General features: G+C 42.6%; 2 protein-coding genes across 3 annotated transcripts in view; both read right to left on the reverse strand.

The window, feature by feature from the left end:
• pitpnm3 (PITPNM family member 3) overlaps positions 1-27,500 on the reverse strand; it is a 150,996-nt gene that overhangs the window by 109,030 nt on the left and 14,466 nt on the right. Inside the window, exon 2 of the mRNA XM_063205046.1 lies at positions 6,951-7,058. Within this exon, the coding sequence (XP_063061116.1) occupies positions 6,951-7,058 (108 nt within the window). The remainder of the gene's footprint in view (positions 1-6,950; positions 7,059-27,500) is intronic.
• On the reverse strand, positions 20,255-26,920 carry LOC134454202 (uncharacterized). Of its 2 annotated transcripts, none has more exons than XM_063205044.1 (7): positions 26,562-26,920; positions 25,444-25,505; positions 24,878-25,018; positions 24,507-24,724; positions 24,263-24,416; positions 23,844-23,948; positions 20,255-22,949 (listed from the first exon to the last, which is right to left on the reverse strand). In XM_063205044.1, exons 2-7 carry the CDS (start codon positions 25,487-25,489, stop codon positions 22,885-22,887), a joined length of 729 nt encoding a protein of 242 aa, XP_063061114.1. In that variant the 5' UTR covers positions 25,490-25,505; positions 26,562-26,920; the 3' UTR covers positions 20,255-22,884. The 2 variants fall into 2 exon arrangements, with proteins under 2 accessions (XP_063061114.1, XP_063061115.1); XM_063205045.1 differs by having other exon boundaries at positions 26,303-26,920.

Raw genomic sequence — 27,500 nt, forward strand, 5'->3', positions numbered from 1 at the left:
CTGTGAAATGTTGTATCCAACACTGTGTTGTAACCATATTATAAATGGCAAATTGTGCCCTCCCTTTATCAGTGAGTGTAAGGGAGTCAGTGGATGAAATTTTTTGACAGATTGTAAAGCTTAAAGGTGCACTGTGTAATACTTTATATAGTTAATAAAGTTATATTTGTATAGTTTTTTTTCCAGAATTCATGCTGCCCATTCACAAATGTTACCTTTTTCATGGATATTTTCCACCACCATGAAATTCTAAGTATTCATTATGACTGGGAAAATTCCACTTTGAATTTTCACTTTCCACATGAAAATGGGGACCATTTTGAATTTCCAGAAATAGACATGTTAAGCTGCAAAACTTACTTTGGTCATACTAGTAAATATAAGTTAATTAATAAGAATTCATGAAAAGATCAAATTTAGGAGTAGACAGCACCGTTTCAGTGGTGGACAAAGTAAAAGTGAAAGTATAAAAAAAAGAAACACAGTTTCTTTCCAACAGAGGTAACTTATCTGAGTAAAAAGTAGACCAATGTACTTGTCTTACGATAAGCTGATCCTGCACATGTTGGATAGAGTTTGTGGTGGGTCCTTGTTAGGTTTTTATTGTTTTTCAGTAATAACACAGTCTATCTCAATAGTATAATGGCGTAAACGGTGTAAAAGCTATGTAATATCATGTGCTACTGTTGTAATTACACCACTAAAGTACTTTTACTTTTACTTTGTCCACCACTGCACCGTTTCAATGAGCAGCAGTTGCAATACCTACTCTGGCCACCATCCTACACAGGGCACCTTTAAAACAAATATGATGAGTAGGATGAAAACAAATAATTAGATACATCTTATCAAACACGACACAGCAACACCCCAAGCAAAACTCCACCACTTCTACCATCCTCTGAATGAAAATCATGGCCTACATGCTGCACATTGTTGTTTTTGATATTGTGTTATAACCATGTTATAAATGCTCAATTGTGCACAGCCTTTATCAGTGAAGGTGAGTGAGTGAACGCTGTTATTATACAAATAATTCTGAAGTGATACATTTTATTGACCATAACACATCAGCAACCCAAGCAAAACTCCACCACGTCTGCCATCCTCTGAATGAAAATCATGGCCCACAACATGCTGCATATTGTTGTACCTGATATTGTGTTATAACCGTGCCATGGTCAGCCTATATCAGTGAGTGTGTGTAAGTCCACAGTTGATGACATGCGACTGGGTGCATGAGTGTGGACATAAACCTCTCGCCTGTGAAATAAGCGTCTGCAGATAACACTGAATAGAGGCCTCACACTGAAATTGCCAACGTGAATGAAAGCCTCCATAAAGAGAGATATAATAGCACTCTCTTGCTCTCTATCTCTCTCTCTCTGACTGCCATGTCAACATGCTGCGGTGAATCAGCCGCATTTCCGACCTAAGCCCCTGTGATTCCAACAGAAAGGCTCTATGATTGGTGTAACATATGTGGATGCGTGTGTGTGTTCGTGCATGCGTGCACGTGTTTGTGTATGAGTGTGCCCTTGACCGTGTGTGTTTGTGTTTTTATCAGCGTGGCTGAATGCACAAGCCTACATGTGTATGTGTGTGTGAGTGTGTGAGTGTATAAGAGTGGGTAGTGGGCTGAAGTGTTGTGGAGAGGGGAGTGTAGCTTGACGTAGTGTGCTTCGTAAGCTCTCGACTTGGTCAGTGAAAAGTCAGTCAGAGAAGAAGGCAGTGACAAACACCGCGCCCACTACAACACAGGCATCACGCTGTGCTCTCCACTAGCTATCTGGCAGGAAGGAAATGGGGCGCAAAAATGGAAGGATGGAGAAAAGGATGTTTCTGTATATGCATTTCATTTTTGTGGGTATGTGTGTGCATTTTGTAAGTGGGCATGTGTGGGGCAGGTTGGTTTGGGAGGAGGGCCGCTGGGCATATGCCTCTAAAACCCTCAGCTTGGTAGCCCATTACTGTACGTCAGTGAAATATGCCACATCGCCCTCAACACAGGTATCAAGTCTTTCTCTCCACTGGCTGTCTGGCGGGTGGCTCTATCATCTGCATCACCAAAGGATTGAGGGAGAGAAGGATGTTTGTGTACCGGTATGTATTTTATGTTCTGAGACGTGGGTATGCGCAGGGAAGGTTGGGGTGGGATGATGGGAGTGCAGCTGGGTGTATGCCTTGAAAACCCTCTGCTCGGTAGCCAATTCCTTCAGTGAAAAACCCCCACACCATCGTCACTCCTCATCTACCATCCTCATCCTCTCCACTGGCTATCTGGAATTCAGACAGGAAAGGAGTGAAATATGCCACACCATCCTCAACACCGACATCAGGCCTTCCCCTCCACTGGCTGTCTGCAATCACCAGGGAGTGAATGGATGGAATGGAGGAACGAATGGAGTGAGGATGGAGTGAGAGAAAAAGAGATGCAGGGTGGCTTTATCGTCTGCATCACCAAATACCACCCAGAGAAAGAGGTAACAAAATAACTTGCATGCTGCTTTCACATTTCACTAGAGCCATGTGCCCATTACACAGAGCTACCAGAAGCAGAAGACACAATATGAATGGAGTGACAGAGACAGCAGGAGAGAGATGGAGAGAGAGAGAGAGAGAGAGAGAGAGACAGAGAGACAGAGAGACAGAGAGAGAGAGAGAGGTAGGTGGAGAGAGAGAGCAAGAGAGACAGGCACAGGCAGACAGACAGACAGGCAGACAGACAGACAGACAGACAGACAGATGGAAAATGAGGGCAGACAGACAGACAGAGAGAGAAAGAGAGAGAGAGAGAGGCTGTCTCAGCTTGAAGATGGGAAACAAATCATGCAGTAAACCAGACGCAGACAACAAAATGAAATGGGCAGAAAAAAGCTAGCCGCAGTAAATAAATAGAATAAAGTCGACGATTCTCAGTGTTTTTCACTTCACGCTTGCTAGAGTAACATGAAGGATGACTCCCAAAGCCCTGATTGCTTATTTAGTGCTGTCAGGATGGTTCACGTCTACACAGCAGCCTTTTTTATTCTATGTGTTTCCAAGTAGAAAGGACTCTGCTAAAGAGAGGGAAACAGAGAACAGCTACATGTATAAACTATACATTATACTTCATATTTTAACGCAGGGCTTTAAATGAACACAATCGAAACGGCCAAATGCTGGTGAAATTTGAGTTTGGCTAGTAGAAAAGACAAATTGCTAGCCACTTTGACCCATTGGGGAGTGTGTGTTTGGCTAGTAAGATTAACATCTATTAACCATTTTGGCTGGTGATGAAAAAAGTGAATAACTTGATGGGTGGATTTGCAGGAGGTCGGCTGCAATGGCTCTGGGAGAAAGAGCAACTACAGCCGGTACTGACTGACATTCCAAATCCTATTTGGATAGCGTCTTTGGCTGCTGTGTGTGTGCGTGCTTGCGTGCGTGCGTGCGTGCGTGTATTTGTGTGTGTGCGTCCGTCCGTCCATCCGTGCGTGTTCTATTTTCATTACAATCACTAAGCACAATCAAATATCCATCTAGAACTTGTCTGCAAGGCCCAGTACATATGCTTTTGCTGATGGCAGAACGTTAAGTAGTCATTCTATTGTTGTACTAAAGAGCAACAATTGTGCTAATTGAAGCACTTGTGTCACTCTAATTCTCAATCCAAATGGTTCATTTGAGAAAGGCCAGTTGTCTGCTCCACAATAAATAACTGGATCAGCAACATACATATCTTGTGTTTTAAAGAAAAACTTTGTCCCATTTCATCCTCACTTCATATTTCATCATGTTCATTTTGTGCTCATCAGCGGGCTGTAAGTGACCAGGCGCTATAGTGGTGCACTGATGGCACATTATATGCTCATTAGATGAACAGGCCTTATTACACACTACTGCGTTTCTTTAACACTAAAGCTTCATCTCCCAGCAGTACAAAGCTTTGGGTTTGTTCGCCGAGAGGTCTAAAAATAACAATGTTCTGCTGCTGCCTCTGAGTTTTCTCAACTCTCTCCTCTCCTCTCCTCTCCTCTCCTCTCCTCTCCTCCATTGGAAATGTTCGGTAATTGTTTTCCTCCAGTGAAGCCCAAGAGACCAAGAGTGTGAACTAAATGTTGAAGGTAAAATAGCTGCAAAAGTTTCAGCGTACTCGGGGGTAGGGATGGAGCGATATGGGGATATATACATTGAATATCGTTACCGTGATAGAAAAATGTCTATTGTGTCCTTTCTCCTCTTTTGTATCACGATAAACTAATTTTATCCAGTATTACAGCTAATATACAATTTAAAATAATGTAATAATATTTTGCCATTATGCATGCTCTAAACTCATAGAACTGTAAAAAAAAAAAAGATTCATTTTAAAGGAATGTGGTTTTGCGACACAACACAATAAAGAGAATAATCGAAAACATTCATAATTGTGGTGAATCGTTACATATCGCTATTGTGGTCAAAAGTAATCCATATCGTGATATTGATGTTTTTTCTATATCACCCAGCACTAACTCAGGGTTTTCAGACTTTGCTCTCATCAAACTTTCTTTTGTTGAATACATCACCTTGACACGTTATTAAAGCCCTATCGGGGGCGGGGGGTCCTCTCTACACTCCTTCTTTCTCCTCGTCTTGGGAATGTTTAGAAATTACTTTCTTCCGTTTCAGTCTTGCAAAATAAAAAAAAAAGGGTGCCAACTCTCAACTGAAAGCAAAAACTGCCAAAGGTTTTCAGTTTCTGTGCTCTCAACAGACATGTTCTTGCCTGATCCATCACCTTGAAAGCCTATCAAAGCCCCTCTTCTTTAGCCTGATAAACCAGCCTAAATGTGAGACTGGATGTGTAATTTAGTCTGGCCCCGATGAACGATACATCCGAAGATTGTTGATGAGAACAACCTGTTGTTTTTCAACCCGTGCCTGTGCCTATAGGCCGGTGCTCTGACCAATCAGCGATCTTTCTCGTTGATGTGCTTTCCCAACGTTGCGAGCTTCGTCGTCACTCCCTCAAAACCCCGCCCGCTTTGATTCAAAACAAATTCAAAACAAATCTCTGTGTTGTGATTGCTTTGCCAGACTCAGAGCACAGTGTTCAAAATGTTTGACAGCTGCGAGGCTAGACGACCACTCGCAGCCGAAAAATGTCGACGTCCAGTGGGTGACGCTGGTTTACTAGGCTACCTCTTCTTCCCTACTTAAGCTTTGTGCAATACATATGAATCACTTGTGCTGAGTGATTGTCTGTTTCCTTAGTTACAGTATAGCAGGAGGTCTCCACCAGGGAGTAAATCAGTGTAGGTGAACATTATTTCAATCTATTCACTTCAATGGCAAGCCTTTAGCACTTTCATGAGGCATATGATGAGGTATAATAACACATCATGAACTCTCAGCCACTTAGAATAACAAATAAAACATATATAACGGTGACATTACATTAGAAAGGCAATTGATTGAATGTGTGGGATGAAATTGGTGTATTGAAATAAACTTGAAAATGCATCACACATCTTTGCATTATAAGCAGCCATAGAGAGACATACACAGCTGGGGTGGTTGGGCATTTGGTTGGTGGGCAGCTGTCAACCTTTCTGTAACCTTGTGTGAACATGACTTTGCGGGACCTCCGGTAGTGTTTACAAGGGAAAGCCAACATATGCCAAGCCCCTCATAAGGGTTGGAATGCTTTTCCCGAGCCTGAAAGTACATAAGCAGGGCTCAACGCGCAGCCTACAAAAACACACTGTATCCTAACAGGAAAGAGAAGACAGACGAAGCGGAAAAAATACAAGCACTTTACTTGACTTAACTTGGTTAATATTTAAACAAGGATTGCTGTTCGAGGAAAGACTACAGAGGAGATCCCTCAGAGAGCCCCACTTTACCCTGGCAGCAGAAAAGTACTTCAAGCCCCTGTTTCAAAATACAACTTTTCAAATGTGGACTGGGGAAAACATTCAGCAAGCTGGATCTGAGTCAAAGATGAAGCAATACACTGTAACACTGGCCATATTGATTCGTGTGTTTTTAAGAACGGACTTACAAAACAGCAAGATAGCTATTTTTGATTGAGTGACTTAGTGGTCGCAACAATAAGTCAGACAAGAGGCCAATAAGGCACAAGGGGCACATCTGAGGGTTTATGCTCCTCTCCATTTCTGTGCTTGGAGGTTAATGCTATGAGAAACACGTTCAAACAGGGTGATTGCAGAAGCGTTCTTCAGTTAACTTAAGTGAAGAGCCAGACCCAAAGCAGTCAAAGTGAGATAAAAGTGTGTTTGTGTGTGTGTGTGTGTGTGTGTGTGTGTGTGTGTGTGTGTGTGTGTGTGTGTGTGTGTGTGTGTGTGTGTGTGTGTGTGTGTGTGTGTGTGTGTGTGTGTGTGTGTGTGTGTGTCTCTCTCTCTCTCTCTCTCTCTCTCAGTCAGTGTGGGTGCATGCGTGCGTGTGTGCGTGCATGTGTGTGCATGTGTGTGTATGAGTGTATGTGTGTGTGCGTATGTGCATGCATGTGTGTGTGTGTGTTAAGTGGAGATGGCAGGGTAACGTTTGTACAGTATGTACTATGTGTTTCATGGTTTGACCAGGGACAGAACTGGAGTCAGAGAGCAAGGGAGGCAGGGAAAGAAAAAGATAAGAGAATCAGAGATAACAGATTGATAGGTGTACCATGAGGGAAAAGAAGGAAGATAGGGGAAAGGGCAAACACTTCACAACAAGGAGTCAGAGTGGTGTCAGACTCTCAGTAGATCAACAGGTAGACAGGCAAGCACACTGCTACACAGGTTGACAGACAAACAGACAGACAGGCAGACAGACAGACAGACAGACAGACAGACAGACAGACGGACAGACAAGCAGACAAGCAGACAGGCAGGCAGACAGACAGAGAGACAGACAGACAGACAAGCAGACAGGCAGACAGACAGACAGACAAACAAACAATCAGACAGACAGTATCCTCCTACCTTGTGTCGGGTCCATGTGTCCCAGCGTCTCGATCTGCTCCACCAGGTCGTTGGAGTTCCACTGGCTCATTCCCAGCAGCATGGCCGTCTTCCCCGGCTCGGGCACCTCTGCACAGGGGACAGACACAACAGGGTCAGTGGAGCCAACTCCATACAGTAGGGCTGTAACCATACAGTGTATGGCATACACTGAACTCGTGATTCAGTTCGTGTCACAATTTTTGACCTGCAGTTCGAAACACCTCACAATTTTTGAAATTCATCTTTTTAAAAGAATTCATTTGCTTTTTGCACATTCACCAACATAAAAAATAGAGTTACAAATAAAACAATGATAGTTTATAAGTAGAATAGGCCACAAGAGACAAAATAATCTTTTTAAAAAGTTTAAAAATATTAATGAGGATAATTTGTAGCTTGGAAGCATTATCAAATCATATCATGTGGTTGTTTTCTGGAGTGAAGGATAATAAAGCTTTTTAAGGGTGTATCACGATACTTTCTTCTTGCATCGCGATACACTATTGTGACTGTGTATCACGATTTCTCTGGTCGACACAATAGTGTTACAGGCCTACCATACAGTATAAGATACAAACAACTAGCATGATGTTAGGACTTGCCTCACAATGTTCCCCTCTAGACCCTCTGCATAAGGAGAGACAGAGGCAGCAGCAGCAACAGCCAGTGGGAGCTCTCCACATATGATAAAAACAACCAGCACGATGCTGGGACTTGCCTCCCAGCCTTCACTTCCAGCACATCTGCAGTCCGTGAGAAATGACTACTCCATATAAGACAGAGGGAGCAGTAGCAGCAGGGTGAGTGGAAATATCCCATATAAGGTACATAAAACCAACTGGGACTAGCACCACAACCTTCACAACCAGCCATTCTACACAGGGTACACACAGAAGCAACTACAGAAGGATCACTTTATACAGTAAAGGAAAGATATGGATCTGTGAACAAATTTCTTACCAATAGTTTTTTTAAACCATATATTCTTACGGCCAAATTCCATGGTAATCTCCTGGACAGCCTGTCAAAGTTTCACAGAAGGCGTTTGTAAAAATGGGAAGCCGACATATTGGGAAAAAAGGATGCAGAATGGGTCATTTTAAAGTTAACTGCATCTAGACACCTGTAAGAACACATGGTAAAGAAAATCTATTGGCAAGAAATTTCTCGGCTCTCAGATTAAAAAAAATAAATCAATTTCTTTCCCTAATTAACAAAAGATACAATAACCAGCATGATGCTGGGACTAGCACCACAATCTTCCCCTGATCAATATCAATATGGAGTAAAAACATGAGAGGCAAGAGCTGAATAAAGGGTACAACAAGGTTCTGCACACTGCAATCACAGTGCCAAGGGTAACTCATTATGGAATGGTAATTAATGAGTCTGACTTGCATTCAAAGGGTCGCAGGTTCAATTCCCAGAGTGAGTGGGGGGTAGTGAATTACCTGCTCTCTCCTCCGTCAATGTCTGATCATCAACAACATCAATGACCTCAATGACAACCCAGGGGCAGAGCTAAAGGGGGGCGAGTAGGTCACTTTCCCCCTGGACCCAAGGCCCTGCCGTATTGATAGTTAGCTCATTGAGTGCCAGCCATTTTCAAATTCAGACCAGGGGGTTGCCAGGCTTTTTTCAACGTTTGAGTGATTTTTCAAGAGCCATAAAAAATACCAGATCAACGTGTTAGGCCCCACCCCCAATAAAAAAACGCAATTGACTTGATATCAAGTTTTTGGCACTGTGCCATACATTCTGAAAAGACTCGTTTTCAAGTCCATGGCACTCAAAGAGCTACTGCCCTGTTATGACTAGGGCTGGGTAAAATAATCAAGTTAATCGATAATCGATCGAATCGAATTGAATCGTGATTAATCGATTCAAAGCCCTAAGAGTCGAAATCGAATCGATACAGGAACATGGCTGCGATACCCAGCCCTAGTTATGACCTTGGCAGGCTGTATGGGGGGCCTTATCAGCCTCACCCCGAGGCCCTGTGAGCATTTGACTCAACCCATGACTAACTGCTAGCCTTGAGCAATCTCCACACATTTACCCTTAGGCGCCCCTGTCATGGCTGCCCTCTCCACAGACATTTACTCAGGTTAAATTAAGGGATTAAATTGTGCTCTGTGCTGTGGGGTGCTGCTTGATTATAATGCCAGATGAAAATGACTTCAATTACAGTCAGCTTTAGCCCCAACCAGTCAACTCACCTGTAAATGGTGAGACGTTAATTTACAACAGCCTGTTGGCTGGCGGGTTGGAGGAGGGGGGTTGAGGGGTGAAGGGTGGATTACAGATTACAGTAAAGTGCATATGGGATTATTTGTGAACACTGCATGGAGAGATGGAAGGAAGAGAAGGAGAGAAGTTCATTGATTCAAACAGACTGTGTGCAGTGACTGAGTGGATGTATGTACGTATGGATGGATAGATGGATGGATGGATGGATGGATGGATGGATGGATGGATGGATGGATGGATGGATGGATGGATGGATGGATGACTAACTGAGGTCATGCTGCTTAGTAAAGTTCAAGGCTCTGATCCACATCCCTCACATCAATCCTGACTTTGGGTGGGACGCTAATAGTGCTGGCTGTCATTTGTTACTGATGGGATGGATAACATTGTGTTGGGACAGGTGGATGGCTATATATTGTAGTTGGTTGGACGGTCGGACAGACGGACGGACGGACGGACGGACGGACGGACGGACGGACGGACGGATGGATGGATGGACAGACATACAGTCGGATGGATGGATGGATGGATGGATGGATGGATGGATGGATGGATGGATGGATGAAATGATACTGAGAAGGTCAGAACGAGACAACACATGCCCTGTGCCCTGACGGCTGTCCCCTAGACGAACTGCAGGATGCTGAGAGGCACTGGCATCACGCCGTCAGGTACAATTACAATCAGTGAAGCACTCGAATTGTGTGCTCACACTGCCCACGAACTTGCACTCTCTCTCTCACAGGCACGTGCACACGCACGCACGCGCACGCACGCACGCACGCACGCACGCACGCACGCACACACACACACACACACACACACACACACACACACACACACACACATCTCAGGGGGCTGCCTTCAGGGATAATAAGGCATGGCACTGATGACAAAGCTTTGACAAAGGGAAGAGAGGGACGCTTTATCTCAGTGGTGTGTGAAAATGACAGAGGAGAGGGGAGAGGATGAGGAAAAGAAGAAGAGATGAAAAGAGAGAGAGATAGAAAACAGAAAAGAGAAAGCTGGCTCGCGGCGAAGGAAAAGCAGACTGGGTGAAGTAAATAAAATATTACGAACCAGAGAGAGAGAGAGAGAGAGAGAGAGAGAGAGAGAGAGAGAGAGAGAGAGAGAGAGAGAGAGAGAGAGAGAGAAAGAGAAGTTATGAGAATAGGGATTAGTGAATCACATGCTGATCAAGGGGCTTTTTCTATCCAACAACCAAAGAGAAAATGTGGATTTTTCTGTCTTGGATGAACCAGGAGGTTTTCCCTTTTTCATTTTAAAACCCGGGGTATAGATAGACTACCCAAAAAAAATCACTATTGCTCAAAAACAATTACAAAAAAACAATCTGCCCGGAGGTGAGAGGCATCTGATGAAAGCAAGAGCAAAAGGAGCTTGTAGTGTTTGAACGTGCAAAGCCTTAAACCACTGCCCTGTCTGTGAAACTGTAGCCCGCCACAGATATGTCATCCCAGCCCAGTCCAGCAGATATACTGATGTAGGCCAAGATAATGAGGTGTTGAGGGACATTACAGGTACGAAACAGAAGCCCACCACACCTCAATCCAAAACACAGCAGCAACCCAGACAAACCCACCAGAGCACAACCGCATTGTGTGATATAGCTAAAGCCCACCCCACCTCACTCCAACTAAGCCATGACCAACACCAGCCCAACCCACCTCTACTCAACCTTCACCAAGGGCTGGATTAATGCAGAGGCTAGATATGGCAGCAGCCTAGGGCCCCCCACCTGCAAGGGCCCCCCTGATTGACCAAAAGTGAAAAATTGGAAAATTGTGATTCCTAGCTCGTAATTATGATACTGTGTGTAAAATGTTATCAGCAAATGTATCAACTTAAGGAAGAAAAATCCACACTCACAAACTGTGTCTCATTATTTATTTATATTACCACCATGTCCAAAAAGCAGACGCGTTTCGGCTATCAAGCCCATCAGTGTGTTTCTTCCTTAAGTTGATACATTTTATCGCGCACCCAAAGACTTTCGTTTTTTTAGAAGTTGAGCGCGTCCTTTGCCAAAAAACTATCACCAAATGTACTCTCTGGGGGGGGGGCACAGTAACCTGTAGCCTCGGGCCCCAAGGCATCTTAATCTGGCCCTGCTGCTCACACCAGCCTAATCCAAGAAATGAGAAACATCATGTCAGGATTGTTGCCACTGTCATTCATTCAGGGCACAATTGGGGATTGAAAAAAACAGCATGGTATAAGACAGGCAGAGGCATCAGGTATAGAGTAGACATTGTTAACTATTATGTAAGATCAAGCTGGTCAATACAAAACAGAACATACCAGCGTGTTGCAATTCAGTAAAGAAGTAACTTGAGTTGAACAAGTAAGCCCTTCAAATACATTACTCATCACTTCCTCACTGATTACTAAACTTGCTCTTAAAAGTTTCACAACAAAAGCGTCAATAATGGATTTTGCAGAGTAGAGAGACACCTTTTTTAGTCCTGATATGAAGGGAATTAGGGATTCCATGCATTACTAATGAAACCAATCCTAAAAGCTGTCAATGCCTAGGAGGTTTTTTTCATAGACCACCACATATCCCCATCTCACCTCTAGAACACTAACGACTTCTCACGTTTTTTTGCACCTTTTCCATCATCTCCTGCAGAGCAGAACAAAGGCAAGCCCTGATAATGGAGGAGGATGGGAGAGAGAGAGCGAGACAGAGAGAGAGAGAGGGAGAGAGAGAGAGAGAGAGAGAGAGAGAGAGAGAGAGAGAGAGAGAGATAGAGAGAGAGAGAGAGAGTGTGTGTGTGAGAAAGAGATGCCTAGGTTCAAAAGCAGACGAAAACACCTCCAAATTGATTGCAAACGATGGAGCAGGGAGCTATGGTGCAAGGAGTTGAAAAGAAACCCTGAATAAAAGGAGGAGGAGGAGGCAGAAAAGCTGCTAAGTAAAAACTCTCGCAAAAAAAAACATCTTGCAAAAAAATATTCTTTTAAAATGATGACAAAAAGAAAGAAATAAACCCTCTGTGAAGCAGCTGGGCTATACGCCTGAGATGTGAATTAAAAGCTTGCACAGCATGAGACTGCTGCAAGATGAAAAGAAAGAAAATCCATGAGGAGAAAAGCTAGGCATTGGATGGGGCACAATGTGTGTGTGCACACGCACTCCCGTGTATGTGCGTACGTGCTGCATGTGTGCGTGTGTGCGTACATGTATTATGTATGTCCGTGTGTGTTTTGCATTTATCTCTTGCCATTGTCGGTTTATCTCTGTTCTATGTTCCTTTGCCAAACTGCTCAAGCATGTTTTGCTAGTGTATGTCTTTTGTATGAATGTGCTACACAAATAGTGCCTGGTGTTCATGGCCACAGGGAATACACGGTACCATAGATAGATGCAGTATGTGAAAAATAGTGTAATAGTGTTTCTCAACTGGTGCTCTACACCCTCCCAGGGGGCACTGGGGAGCCTTAGGGGGGCGTTGAGAAGGATACAGCTGAAAGAGGGTGGTGCTTAGTTGCCACTGGTGTACACTAGTCCACTTCTTTTTTTAATACAAACCCCAACTCCGGTGAAGTTGGGACGTTTGGTAAACAGTGAATAAAATCAAAATGCTATCATTTTCAAAACATTCAATCTATTCATTAGATGGAGAATAGTGAAAAGACAACATATTAAGTGTTAAAACCGAGAAAAAATATTGTTTTGGGGGACATATGTACTCATTTCTAATTTGATAAATCCAACACGTCTCAAATAAGTTGGGACGGGGATCAGTGAAATTTAGTAAACATCCAAATAAGATAAAACAACAAAGAAGAACATTTGAAAATGAATTGTACTGACGGACAATATAGGTGTCCAGGTATAAGATCATCACAGAGAGGCTGAGTCACTCAGAATTAAAGATGCAAAGGGAATAATTACCATAGTTATTACATATATTTTTGAATTCCCTTTGATTTACCACCATTGAGTGTATATAAGACATTTTTTCGTTACTAAAATCATTGTATAGGTTCATGACATCGTGAAATATATATTGGCTGTAGTCTCACTCTAATTCCTGGAGTGCTAGAGCTATTGAAAATTGACCATATTAAGAATGCTTAATGTGTGCAAATGATAGAAGGGTGTAACATTCTCCTAAGCACCTGAGCTCACTTGAAATAAACCCAGAAGACATGGGAAACTGTCCTTTGCTTACAGAAGTCAGCAGAAGTTGTAGAAGTCCATTCTTTTTGACAATAATAGAGCATTGCACATCCTGTGCTACAGTGAAAATGGACCATCCAACTTGTGTTAGTGCTAGCTTCAAAAGTCAGCCTCCATGATGGCATGCGGGTGCAGTAGTGCATTGGTTAAGATGTTCTCACTCATCTGTAGAGTTAAATACAGTGCTGAATGGTATAAATGGGTTTTAAACAGCATGAAAAGCCACTCATGCATTATATTTTGAAGGGAGATCTTCGATTACTGCCACATAGAAAGGTCAAATTGCATTCTCTACTATGTTTTAACAGTTTGGCTCCATCATAAGGACCAGCAGGTGATAAAATGGTGGGCTTTTGGTCAAGACCTGTCACACTGTAAGCACTACAGAAAGGAAAACATTGCAAACCATGACAAGGAGTACACCCACCATTTAAGCTGGTGAAATCATGTCCAAGATAGGAATTAACACTGTTTTTTATATAAAATCATCTCATCGGTTAATGTATTTAACTGTTAAGTGTTGTCTTTTGTTTTGTTTTTAGTCTTCCTCGACATTTGCTGCCATATATTGTCCCCGTCCCAACTCTTTTGAGACGTGTTGGATTTATCAAATTAGAAATGAGTACATATGTCCCCCAAAACAATATTTTTTCTCGGTTTTAACACTTAATATGTTGTCTTTTCACTATTCTCTATCTAATGAATAGATTGAACGTTTTGAAAATGATAGCATTTTGATTTTATTCACTGTTTACCAAACGTCCCAACTTCACCGGAGTTTGGGTTTGTACTAAGGGGGGCGTTGGCAGGCGTATGATGATGTCAAGGGGTCGTTGGCAGGCTTATGATCAGGTCAAGGGGGCGTTTGGGAGGCTTATGATGAGGTCATGGGGGCATTTATTCAAAAAAGGTTGAGAACCACTGCTCTAGAAGATGGTAGTTATTATTGTGCAATAAAAGTGCAGCAAGATGCTGTCTGACAACACCCAGCAGACAAGAGCCACGGACACATTTTAACTCAACTCTAGCCAAAGGTTATGAGACAGGAATGTAAGAGTTTCCTTATGTTATATCCAATGCAAAGGCAGACCTTGATTTCTTTTCATTTAATTTCTCAGCACCTTTCAACTCTCCAGGGAGCCGTCATCTTCTTCTTCTTCTTCAGAAACTCAGCCTCAGGCTTCCGTACTTATGTATTCAAGATGTAACCTTGGTTAACAGTTGGCTGGAGGTCTGGAGCATAACATCATCAACATGCGGGCAAGCCGTGGCACAACACAGCTCAAATAGTAAATTTAGTATTTTTGATATTCAACACTTTAAGAGTCAAATCTAAAACTATTCTAACTGGTCCTACTCTTTAAGTTCAGAATTAACACCGCAAAATGTACTGTGCAAGTCAAGACTTTATTTTAAATGAGGTTTTTCTCTGTAATGAGAACATAGTTGCTGTCAAATGAAAAGTCACAGGGGAGGGAAGAAGGGTTTCCTGTCCTTTGAAAAGCTAATTTATTGCAGCGTAATGACAAACCGTGGGCTCAAGTGCCGCTGTAAATATTGTAATGGTTGGCGACCAGCCATCGGTTAACACTCCCTATAGGAATTCTTGTCACCGCAGTAACAGGTCCTTGATTGATGTGATGGAGATTTGTGGCTATATAAATTCCCTGAGCCGGGACGGCATATGCTTGATTAAGCCTCTCTCTGGATCATTCATCAGGAAGTCTACAGCCATTTCCCGACTCTCTCTCTGGCTGTGTCTCAAATGGCGCACTTTTGTCAGTGCACTGACAGTCAGTGCATAGTGCACACAGTGCACTGAGGTCTTTAGTGCATAGTGTCGAGGAAAAATGTGAGCACTATGCACTGTGCCCTCGCTGGAAGTGACGGCTGAGCATGCCATTAGCTTGCCAAAATATGAGTTGGCTACTGTTTACAATGCACAGCGTCTGGTGCTTGTATTTTCATGTCCTTCACCCCAAAGGACAACAATCAAACATACAATACTTTGGTTGGCATGTAAAGGTTGGTGTCCCATCAACATTACTTACAGAATTAGGAGACTGTTGACCAAACTCTTCTACTGAACTGAATACCACATTTCCTCCCTGTCATTGTCAACATGGCCGCTGTTTAGTGCGTGCAGTATCCATCATTCAAGCACTGCTTTTTTCCGCCATTGTTAGGGGATCATCCTGGCACTTTCAGTGCACTGGCTCAATTGAAATTTTCAGCGTGAGCGCCCTAGGCACTGAAAAACAGTGCCCGAAGTGCACAAGTGCAGCATTTGAGACACAGCCTCTCTCTCTCTCTCTCTCTCTCTCTCTCTCTCTCTCTCTCTCTCTCTCTCTCTCTCTCTCTCTCTCTCTCTCTCTCTCTCTCTCTCTCAAACACACACACACACACAGGCACATCCACACACACACACACACACATTGCACACTTCCATAATTCTAGCAAATTAAGTGTGACGGCTATTTTAAAAACAGGGAGGATGAAAGGATTTTTCTTCCTCCAAGGGACCCTAATAGACTTTGGGTAAACACACAAACACAGACAAGTGTGTGTGTGTGTGTGTGTGTGTGTGTGTGTGTGTGTGTGTGTGTGTGTGTGTGTGTGTGTGTGTGTGTGTGTGTGTGTGTGTGAGAGAGAGAGAGAGAGAGAGAGAGAGAGAGAGAGAGAGAGAGAGAGAGAGAGAGAGAGAGAGAGTGTGTGTGAGAGTGTGTGTGTGTGTGTGTGTGTGTGTGTGTGTGTGTGTGTGTGTGTGTGTGTGTGTGTGTGTGTGTGTGTGTGTGTGTGTGTGTGTGAGAGAGAGAGAGACAGAGAGAGAGAGAGAGAGAGAGAGAGAGAGAGAGAGAGAGAGAGAGCAACAGAAAGTGTGAGATAAAGAGAAAGACATAATGGGAGAAAGAGAACAAGAGATAGCGCAAGCAAGTTAGGTTAGTGGACAGAACAAGAGCAGGGAGAAAATCAAAGAGAAAGGAGAACAGACCTATTACAAGAGAAGAAGAGTGCTTAGGGAGGGGGTGGGTGGAAGAGTAAGAAAGAGAGACAGAGAGAGCGAGAATCAGAGACAGAGTGTGTGTGTGAGAGAGAGAGAGAGAGAGAGAGAGAGAGAGAGAGAGAGAGAGAGAGAGAGAGAGAGAGAGAGAGAGAGAGAGAGAGAGAGAGAGAGAGAGAAAGAAAGAGAGACAGAGAGACAGAGAGACAGAGATGAGAGAGAAAGGAGAACGTCTGGCAGCACCAGCTCAGGAGCAGGGAGGAGCAGGCCAATGGACCTTTTTTCCATGGCCACTATCCAGTATATTACAGTGATCCATCTTCATAAGGCTGAATGTCCCTCTAGGGAGGGAGGAGGTGGGGGGTATGAGAGGTGCGCGCGCGCACGCGCACACACACACACACACACCAACGCATGCACACTCACACAAACGCAAATGCACACACGTACGCACGCAAGCACGCACGCACGCACACACATTGCGGGCCGTGTCCCCTCAGAGAGGGATACTAAGAGGTGGAGGAATGGGGGCGTAAATAGCACATCATCGCACAGCACAGCATCACCACTCATATCAAGGCCAGCAGGGTCAAGGCACTTGCATGGCATGGCAGTAACAAACATCACCAGCGAGGCCATGAATGACCAGAGAGAGATGCCATCAAGGTAGCCAAGTGTGCCAAGGTAGAGACTTGCTTCACCTCAACACCTCAACGGCACGGTAGCTCGGAAGTCGCCAGCTAGTTCGGCCTGCAACATCCATCCAGACTTTAACTTAATGTTAGTGCAGAGGTAGAGATGTTTGTCACAAGGTCTTAAACCATTATTATAGTAATGTATGTTTATATTAAATGTTTTTTGTCTTTCTTTCTTTTCAATGTATGGTGCTTAAATGAATGTACAGATTTGTGTAGAACTTTTAACTGTGTGTGATTTTATTGTTGGACCCCAGGAAGAATAGCTGGGTCTTCACCCAGCTAATGGGGATCCTAATAAACTAAACTAAACTAAACTAAACTAAACTTTGGCCTTCAGAGAATTTGAGTTTGACACCCGTGACTTATCTACAGGCATACCTGTATTAGCTTTACACGTCATCAAGGGGTAGCCATGCATGACCAGCGGGGGACATTCACTGCCCCACTGCAGTGGCGTTTTTAGCCCAAAATTACCACAGGGGCCTGACAGGGGCCCACATGTTTTGAGGGGGGCCCATGTACCTTATACTCTTCGACCTTACTTTTGCCAAAATATCTGCCTTTTTCTAAACCCAGTGTTGCCTAAAATACCTGCAAAAACATATGCTTCAGCATCTGAAGCACATACTAAGCATGTAATTAATTGAATTAAAAGCTGCTTCATTTTGCAATATCACCCATTCATTCAGCTCTAACATACAAACTTTCTTCATTTACAAAAAATTCCATGAGCCTAAAGCTACATCATGCAGCTCCTGGCACTACGGTCAATGATAACCTACACAGTATTTGGCATCAATGGGTTAACCAATTTACCAATTTCATATTTAATCTAACTGTTAAATCGCAATGAGCTGCATGCCTTGTTTGAAATGTGCTATACCAATTATTATTATTATGGAAAAAAATATAATGGCAAGAACATACAAACTAGGGCTGGGCGGTTTTGAAAAAAAAATGTGTATCTGTTTTCTTGATGACAATATTTGCACATTTTTAAAATATATATAAGTGGCGATTTTCTCCCAAACCTTTCTAACGAAAAGACTGAAATGAAATAAAATCATGAATTTAAATTAATATCCATTTCTATTTTATCACTTTTCAATAATATTTTTTATAATTTACAGTTTACATTTCCCTATCCAACAAAGTCTCAAATAAGAGAAAATTATTGCATAAAATAGCCTAAAATCTCCATCCACCATGATTATAAGCAGCTGCTAATTTCTCTGGCAGAAGTTTTGGGCTTTTTTTCTAAGACAGCCCAAAACAGCTTATTTATCTTACACCTGGCAACACTAGTTGCTTATTTCACGTTCTACACCTGGCAACACTGGTTCCTAGGTCCAGCGTCGTGTTGCTTGCTCTTGACTAGTAGCGACAGAACAGTGGGAACAGAAACGACTGAACACACGGAAAACAAACGGATTTACTGACATTGTGTGAATATTTCCTTTGAATTAAAGGCCAAATCCAACGTAGAAGGTATTTTGTCCGGTAGTTTGTGTCATATGGCGATGCATTTCGCTCCTATTTTGCTCCCAAAGCATTTCAAACAGCAATGTAGCAATGTATCTTGTCTGTCGATTGCATTTGTAAGCTAGGCTACTTTAGCCAATGACAAAACTCATAAGCAGCCTTAACAGCAGTGCTGCAGCACACACAGTTGGGATGGCAAAAAACAAAATAAACCGTTATGAATCTGATAACTGTTAATAATTCATAAAATAGCACCACATAGAATTGCCTTTTAACTCAGCCACATACAGTAGCCTAAGTGCCCAAACCAAATGCAATGCATTTTTTTATATCATTGGCTGGTGCAGGGGCCCTAGGGGGGGGGCAGGACCAATCCTACAGGGGCCCAGGCCCACCCTGGCCCCTGTCTAAAAACGCCCATGGCCCCACTGACACCAGGTCATCAGCGTGGCCTTGTGTGACCAGGGGGATGGATATACACTTGACCTCAGCATTTCACCACGTGGCAACCCTGCACATTACCAGCCAGAGATTCAAGGTCCCCCCACCCCACTCTCCCCACCCCAGGTCATCAACGTGACAAGAGGAAGATTCACACATTTCCACACAATACTTCACAGTATGGCAGCCCTGTACATCAGCAAAGTGGCCATGAGGAGGAAGAGGTTCACCTCACGTCAGCACTTAAAGGGACACTGTGCGAGATTTTTAGTCGTTTATTTCCAGAATTCATGCTGTCCATTCACTAATGTTACCTTTTTCATGAATACTTACCACCACCATCAAATTCTAAGTATTCATTATGACTGGGAATATTGCACTTTTCATACATGAAGAGGGGGATCTTCTCCATGGTCCGCCATTTTGAATTTCCAAAAATAGCCATTTTTAGCTGCGAAAATGACTCTACTTGGACCATACTAGAAAATATGTGTTTATTACTTTGAAAACTTTCATGTACAGATCAAATTTGGCAATTGGCAGCCCAGTTTCAATGAGCAGCATAGTTGCAGTACCCTTTTTGACCATTTCCTGCACAGTGTCCCTTTAAATGCATAGTAGCCCCACGCGTCACGCATGACCGGAGGCCAGAGACCATTGGCTACACCTCAGCACTATAGTACTTGGCACCCCTATAGGTTACCAGCGTGACCATGCATGACCAGATCGAGATTCCCCCCTCCATCACCAGGCCATCAGCGTGGCCATGCGTGGCCAGGGGGATATTCACATTGCCACAATACTTCACCGAATGGCAGGAGCTGGCTGCTTTAAGAAGGCCTGTGAGCCCTCGGCTACAGGTTGCTTTAGGCCCCCATGCAAGGCAAATTTCGTAGATTTTTTAACTCTGTCTGCCATGGCAGACTAAGTTATCAATAACGCATCTTGTTACATTTCTCCAAGTATATTGATTTCCCCCCACCTTTGGCCAACTAGGGGCCCCCTGACAGGGCGGGGGTGGCTAGGCTGGAGCCATATCCAGCTGCCTGTGCGTTAACCCGGCTCTGCATGGCAGCCCTGCGCGTTGCCAAATAGGAGGAGGAGGGGATTCACCTCACCTCAGCATGGTGCCCTACTTCACTAGCCAGGCCACGCCCTCACTGCAAATTAAGGGGGTCTTCAAACAAGATGAAAAACATTAGAATTAAGGTGAAAAGTACTCAAAACAAGTGAAAAAATCTGTCCATGCAGCAAGTGAAATTCACTTGGTAAGATTTCTTAAAATAAGATTTCCGAAAGACTTGTTTCTAGATTTAATGGAAGCATTTGGAAGGCTTAAAACAAGACAAATATGCTCATTATGAGACGAAATGACTTGGGTTTCAACTTTTTCTAGCCCTAAATTAAGTGAAATATACTAAATACTAGATTAAATTTCTTGAAAAGCAACCGTTTGCAACCTCAAAATGAGTGAAACATACTGAAAACAAGCATATCAAAATACTGGTTTTAAGATTATACATCTTGAAAAGCAACTTTTCGCTACCTCAAAATGAGTGAAACATACTGAAAACAAGCATATTAAAATACTGGTTTTAAGATAATACATCTTGAAAAGCAACTTTTTGCTACCTCAAAATAAGTGAGATGTACTGAATACAAGCATTTACACTTTTTCCTTTGGCAAATTAAGCTCAATATTAGTAAAGGAAACACTAAATGTAGAGTACAGTATTCCAGAAAGACTGAATTCTGTCTTAAACCAAGATCCATGATGATCTTGAAACGAGGCGGTCTTCATGCTAAAACTAAACCTTAAAAGCATTTTTACAATATACAAAAAAACACAACCAGAATGACTTGTTAACATAATTAACATTTATTATTTCCTCTTTGTTCACACAAAATCACAGTTGTCGGCATTTTCCAACATTGCACTCTGATATACAGGCTTTGAATAAGTCTCTTTACATTTCTCTCAGTCCTTATGAAACAGCATTTTAACATTGTATGCTGAAATACAGGATAGACAGATCAGACACATTCAGACAGTGGCTGGGTTGCCTGAAAAACGTTTCTGCTCACTTGCGCCACTTCAGGGACTATAGTGAGTAACTCAATTTTGTTTGGGACTGGGCTATATGTTTAAGACATAACTTGGATGTACTGGGACGCCAGTAATATAAGGAAATTAAATTCTCAGCCCTTATGCAATTTTCCACTATTGCAACCTGAAATACAGAATTTGAAAAATCTTAAGGGATACCCCACTCCCATTTAAAATGAGCCACTCACCAAAGTCCCTAGACTTGGATAAGTGAGCAGGAGCTTTCCAGGTGAACCAGCCATTTTGCTGCTTTGCATTGCATCCTGAATACAGGCTTTGAATACATCTCTTCACATTTCTCTCAGTCCTTCTGAAGCAGCATTTTAACATTGTATGCTAAAATACAGGATGGGTATAACTAAAGGGATACCCCACTACCAGGTGAAATCGAGCCTCAATTTGGCAGCAAAAACGTTTGAGATCGTAACCTTGGAGTACAGTCCTTATGAAGCAGCATTTTAACATTATATGCTGAAATAGATGATAGGTAAAACTTAAGGGATACCCCACTCCCAGGTGAAATTGAGCCTCAATTTGGCAGCACAGACAGTTGAAATCATAACCTTAGAGTACAGCAACTACTTTATGCTCAGCAAAGCAATTGTCACCTATATTAACATCTTATTTGCTGTGATGGTGGTTGGCAGCACAAAGACTGTTTAAGATCCTGTCGTGTACCTTCAATTTCACTTTGGGGTGGGGTTCACAATTCCCACCTCTTACGAAGCAGCATTTTGCGGCTTTGCATTGCATCCTGAATACAGGCTTTGAATACATCTCTTCACATTTCTCTCAGTCCTTATGAAGCAGCATTTTAACATTGTATGCTGAAATACAGGATGCGTATAACGTAAGGGACACCCCACTCCCAGGTGAAATCGAGCCTCAATTTGGCAGCAAAAACGCTTGAGATCACTTTGCTGCTTTGCATTGCATCCTGAAATACAGGCTTTGAATAAATCTCTTCACATTTCTCTCAGCCCTTATGCAGCAGCATTTTAACACTGTATGCTGAAATACAGGATAGGTATACCCCACTCCCAGGTGAAATTGAGCCTTGAAATAGTAACCTTAGAGTACAGCAACTACTTAAAGATGGTAATATAGGTGACAATTGCTTTGCTGAGCATATTTGCTGTGATGGGGGTTGGCAACACAAAGACTGTTTTAACCCAGTCTTGTACCTTCAGAAGCGCGCTCTCTATTCTGCTCTTTGATGGGTCACATTAAGACAGTGGCTGGGTTACCTGAAAAACTTTTCTGCTCACTTGCACAACTCCAGGGACTATAGCGAGTGACTCAATTTCGCTTAGGATTGGGGTACATGTTTAAGACAAACAACTTAGATGTACTGGGACCACAGTAATAAATTCTGACATTATGAGGTAGCGTTTTTCCAACATTGTATCCTGAAATACAGGCGTTATTAAGGGATACCCCACTCCGAGGTAAAATTGAACCACTCAAAGTCCCCATATTCGGATAAGTGAGCAGGAGAGTTTTCCCGGTGACTCAGCCACTGCCTCAATTTCACTTTGGGGTGGGGTATTGGTCAAAAACCAACACCTTAGACCCACTGAATAATTACAAAAAACAGCAACAGCAAGTATGTGAGGCGCAATGTATAATAGTAGGCCATCAACACCAACATCCCTTCTGAAAAATCTTCCTGCTGGAGGGTTGTAACAGGTACGTTACCCACAGCCACGATGGTAGTTGAGCCATCAAACAGCAGAACTGGGGAGCAGAGAGGACGCTTCTGCAGGTGGAGGGCAGGGTCTTCGTTTGACTGGAGCAACAAAAAAAAAAAAGAATGTGCAGAGAGAAGACAAACAAATGTTTAACGTCGGCAACTTGCAGATTTTAAAACTTTAAGATTCTAAAAACATTTATTTACAATAGGGGAGGGAGGAATGCATCAAGAAACACCACACAACTTTTTTATTGTCCTGAAATGGCTTGGAACTCAAGGTTTTGCGTCACTGGCCAATTCCCTCATCTGGTGGCCCTGGCCCCGGCTGATGGGGGTATCTAGATTTCTAGGCTAAACAATAGCAGCAGCTCGCTGCCGAGAACTGGCTGTTAGCTGACTAAAATATCATGCTGACATAACCAGCGAAAATAACAAATGAGACTGCATATAAATGGATGAGCCAATTGAGGTGAGAAGGGGATTTGGACAAGGAAATAAAATCGCTTGTAAACAATGGAAAAGCCCCTTCAAAAAGGAGAGCTGAACGCCTCAAGAGCAAAGATGTGGGTTCAACCTTCTCAAAATAAGCAGTAGCCTTTTATATGCATATCTCCTCGTTCTCCTTACTGGAAATGTGCAATAAAAACGGGGGTATACCGAGAACAAGTCATATCAAACATCCCGTGTAGGGAAATGCAGAACATGATTGCAGTTGTGTGAACGACGAAGGAGGGAACTCATGAGCAAGGGAGAGAATCGCACATATGAACATTGAAAAAGACTCTTAGAAGTGGAGAGAGCTGGTCAGCTCAGCAGTTATCAGCAGTAAGTGTCAAAAGCAGCTGACTGCACAGGGTAACAGACACATCATGTAATGAATGTAGTATAGATTAATAACAGACAAGCTGATGCAAAGTTTTAGATTTTTTTTTTTTTTTACAGTTTTGTGAATGAATGAATTTGCTTAAATCTGGGGAAATATTTGCTTACCCTCAGTATGAATAAGTGCCTCACTGCAAGCAAGCTTCTTTGGTGGCAAAACGGATGAGGGGAAGAGGGGTGGCAGTGCATTGAAGAGGGCCAGTGTGAAATCCACTAAAGAATAGAAAGAATGGTCAGAATGCTGTAAACCCATTGATGCTGGACATGCATTGTGCAACATTGGTCCTGGCGCGTCACAACATTCAGGGTCGTGAGATTCGAGACAATTTTATGAAGTGTCTTGGTATGTTAAGAGTTAAATGAACACATTCCAATGCAAGATGAGGGTCTTAACATTTAAATACAACTTATTGCATGTTTTTATGTGCTTCAGAGGCTAATATATTTAGGTCTTTATATTCTGAGGGCAACCTTTCTTAAAAATGACTTAGGCATTCACTGCATATAGATAGGGAACAGTAACTTACCACTGCGAACATCCAAAGGAAAAGGGGGTTTGAGGACTTTCTTCCACACGCTGTAGAACTGCACCTTCGTGCAGAATTCTGTCCATCTTCCTCTTACGTCCTCGATGTATCTGCGGTTAGTACCATCTACTATGCGCCGTAGCTCATCCATGGCCTGAAACATCATAAAACACTTACTGTGTTCAAAACGCTTACAACATACACAGCAATTGAGGTTCAGATAAGAAGAAAAAACCAAACATACGTTTTGAACATCTTTAAAGCATGGATATGCATCAAGGATTTTTGCAGGTCGGTCTTCTTCCTTGGTAACATCTGAATCGATAAAGGCCCGCCTTGCTTCGAACTCGAGGTCCAGAATTTGCGCCACATCATTTTGATTGGGTTTTGCATTGGGCTTGTTGTACATGTTGCTCAAGGTTTTGTAGTGTCTGGCCTGCATCTTCAGACTGTCGAGACCCGCTTAAACAATAAACGAAGACATTTCAATGTTAACATTGTAACACCAGTGAAAATTTAAAATACAAATAAAATAAAATGTTTAAATGCAAATGATGTTTTGCAAAACTTATAAACAAGGTCTACAGGCTGAGAAGTGTGCTGAGGAGGGCTTACCAGCAACATCTTTTGCAGGCATGGTTGGTGAAGCAATCACAGTCATGGGTGCCGGTGAGGAAGACCTGGATGATGGAATGGCTGCTTTGGTGCCACTCTTTGTCTTTTTTGGCACAGGGGGATCTCGTGCTGGGGACGCTTCTTGAGAAATAATAGGGGATAAATACAGAAAAATTATAATCTCTTAAAGGGACACTGAGATTTTTAGTTGTTTATTTCCAGAATTCATGCTGCCCATTCACTAATGTTACCTTTTTCATGATATTTACCGCCACCATCAAATTCTAAGCATTCATTATGACTGGAAAAAATGCACTTTTCATACATGAAAAGGGGGATCTTCTCCATGGTCCGCCATTTTGAATTTCCAAAAATAGCCATTTTTAGCTGCAAAAATGACTGCTTGGACCATACTAGAAAATATGTGTTTGTTACTCAGTAAACTTTCATGTAAAGATCAAATTTGACAATAGGCAACACAGTTTCCATGATCAGCATAGTTGCAGTACCTTTTATGAATATTTCCTGCAGTGTCCCTTTAACCTAAAAAAAAATATTTGACTTACCTTCCAATACCGAACGAGTGGCTTCATCAAAGCCATCCATTGTCATCAGGTTAGGCGGCAGGCTATACCAAAAACACAAAGCCAGAATTAATAAGCGGGGGAAAACGTGGATATCCATGCACACTCAATACCTACACTCTTCTGTAGTCGTGCAGACAGCGAGCGAGTCGTGATGGAAAATTCCAGACTAGGATTAGAGTTCTAGCCAATTGGTTTGCAAGACTTCGGTCTAACAACAATCCAGTCGGTGTGCCCCAAGCCAGGCCGTGCCCTCACGCAACACCTTTGAAAGTCGATTATAACCAGGCTATCGTGCGCCCACTCTCGGACATAGCTACTGCTAATTTTAGCAGCAAAATACACACATTTGCTCACAAATAAAACCTTTTGTGTATGCTCGGAATATCATGCATAAAGTTGCTTATTCAAATCGGAAGCAGATGCCCGCGGGCAAAATAAAAGTGGCCGCAAAATTACAGGACTAGCAACTCTGCTAGCAGTGCCACATACGGTTTGAGTGTCAGCCATAACCAAAAACATGCGGTTTGAGTGTTAGCCATAACCAAAAACGTTCCGTTTGGGTGTTAAGCTATAACGATAAAACATGAAAGCGATAAGAAAGTACATGCATCTAATGAAGATAACCGTGTGTGTATTCTCGGAACATCATGCATTTGGTTGTTCAAATCGGAAACAGATGCCCGCGGGTGTTGCTAATGCTAAAATGGCCGCCAAACGACAAGGCTACAAACTCTGCTAGCAGTGCCCCATTAGCTAGAAAAAAACATGCTGTTTCAGTGTTGGCCAAAATATACCACAGCGATAAAAAGTACATGCATCCAATAAAACTAACATATACCATCATATGAAGTACGTACACACTTCTGGTTAATAACGCGAACATGTTTGGGTTGGGTTTCACCCCACCACATAATCCCTTTTTCAAAACTGGAAGTTGGCAGCCATGAATGGACGAGCAAACGCCAGCTAGCGTGCTAAGTAAGTGACCAGTCCAGTCGACTTGAGAAACAGTCACAGGAAATCCCTTAATAAAACGCGATGTTAGCGAGAAAATAACAATTATATATGTATATATATTAACGTTTACGCTCCCTTACCTTGATTGAGCCACTCCTTCGCCTGTCTTCTTCGTCTTCCAATACTACTGCGTAGACTGCGTAGAGCTCTACGTGAGGGTACCTGAGGGTACTCTCGTGGTTTGAAACTCAACCTTGAACTCTCACTTGCACTGACGCAATCGACGTCGGAACGTTGGGTGACGTAAACCGAGGATGGGAATAAAATATAATGTAGTATGACCTTTTAAAAATATTAAACGTTTTTCACAACAACATATTGATCATATTAAAATAAATTAAGTGAAACGAAACTGAATATGTTTCCTTTTAAAATAATAAATACAAATGACTATCCACCCCAGTGATCCACCCCATGCACGTCACCAGCCAGCTTCAGTGCAGTCAGGATAAGAATGATATTGATGAATGAATGAAATGCGAAAGTTGACTGGCACCATGGCTGCTTGGAGGTGTTAGATTTGTTTTGTCTTTGTTGCGCTTAGTCTTACAGTTTTATTAAGCCATATCAATGCAAGTCATAGTCGCAGCCCGGATGTTTGGGTTTGGGGGGGGGGGGGGGGGGGGGGGGGGGGGGGGGGGGGGGGGGGGGGGGGTGGTAATTACCAAATAGCCTACCACAATAGCCCTGATTTTCTGATGCTACCACATGTTTGAAGCACTGCTGTGTAATTTTTTTTATTTATTTTTTTAAAAAACATGTGTGAAAATGAATAAACCTTTAATATTAACACACTTTTCATCTAGCTCTTGACTTTTCTAATTATAAATATTGCTAATGTGTCACAATAAGGTGGTGTAAAGAGCAAAAGGGACCTAAGAGACAAGCAAGTTGGATGACCCAAGTGAAAACAATAAATCGGTTAACTTTATGTGCATGGCACCAATTTCAAATCAGATCTACATGTTGCTACTATGCTTAGAAAATTGTAATGTGGGTTTATTATTCAGGGCCAATAC

This window comes from Engraulis encrasicolus, chromosome 8 (assembly GCF_034702125.1).
Source record: "Engraulis encrasicolus isolate BLACKSEA-1 chromosome 8, IST_EnEncr_1.0, whole genome shotgun sequence".
NCBI classification, from domain to species: domain Eukaryota; kingdom Metazoa; phylum Chordata; class Actinopteri; order Clupeiformes; family Engraulidae; genus Engraulis; species Engraulis encrasicolus.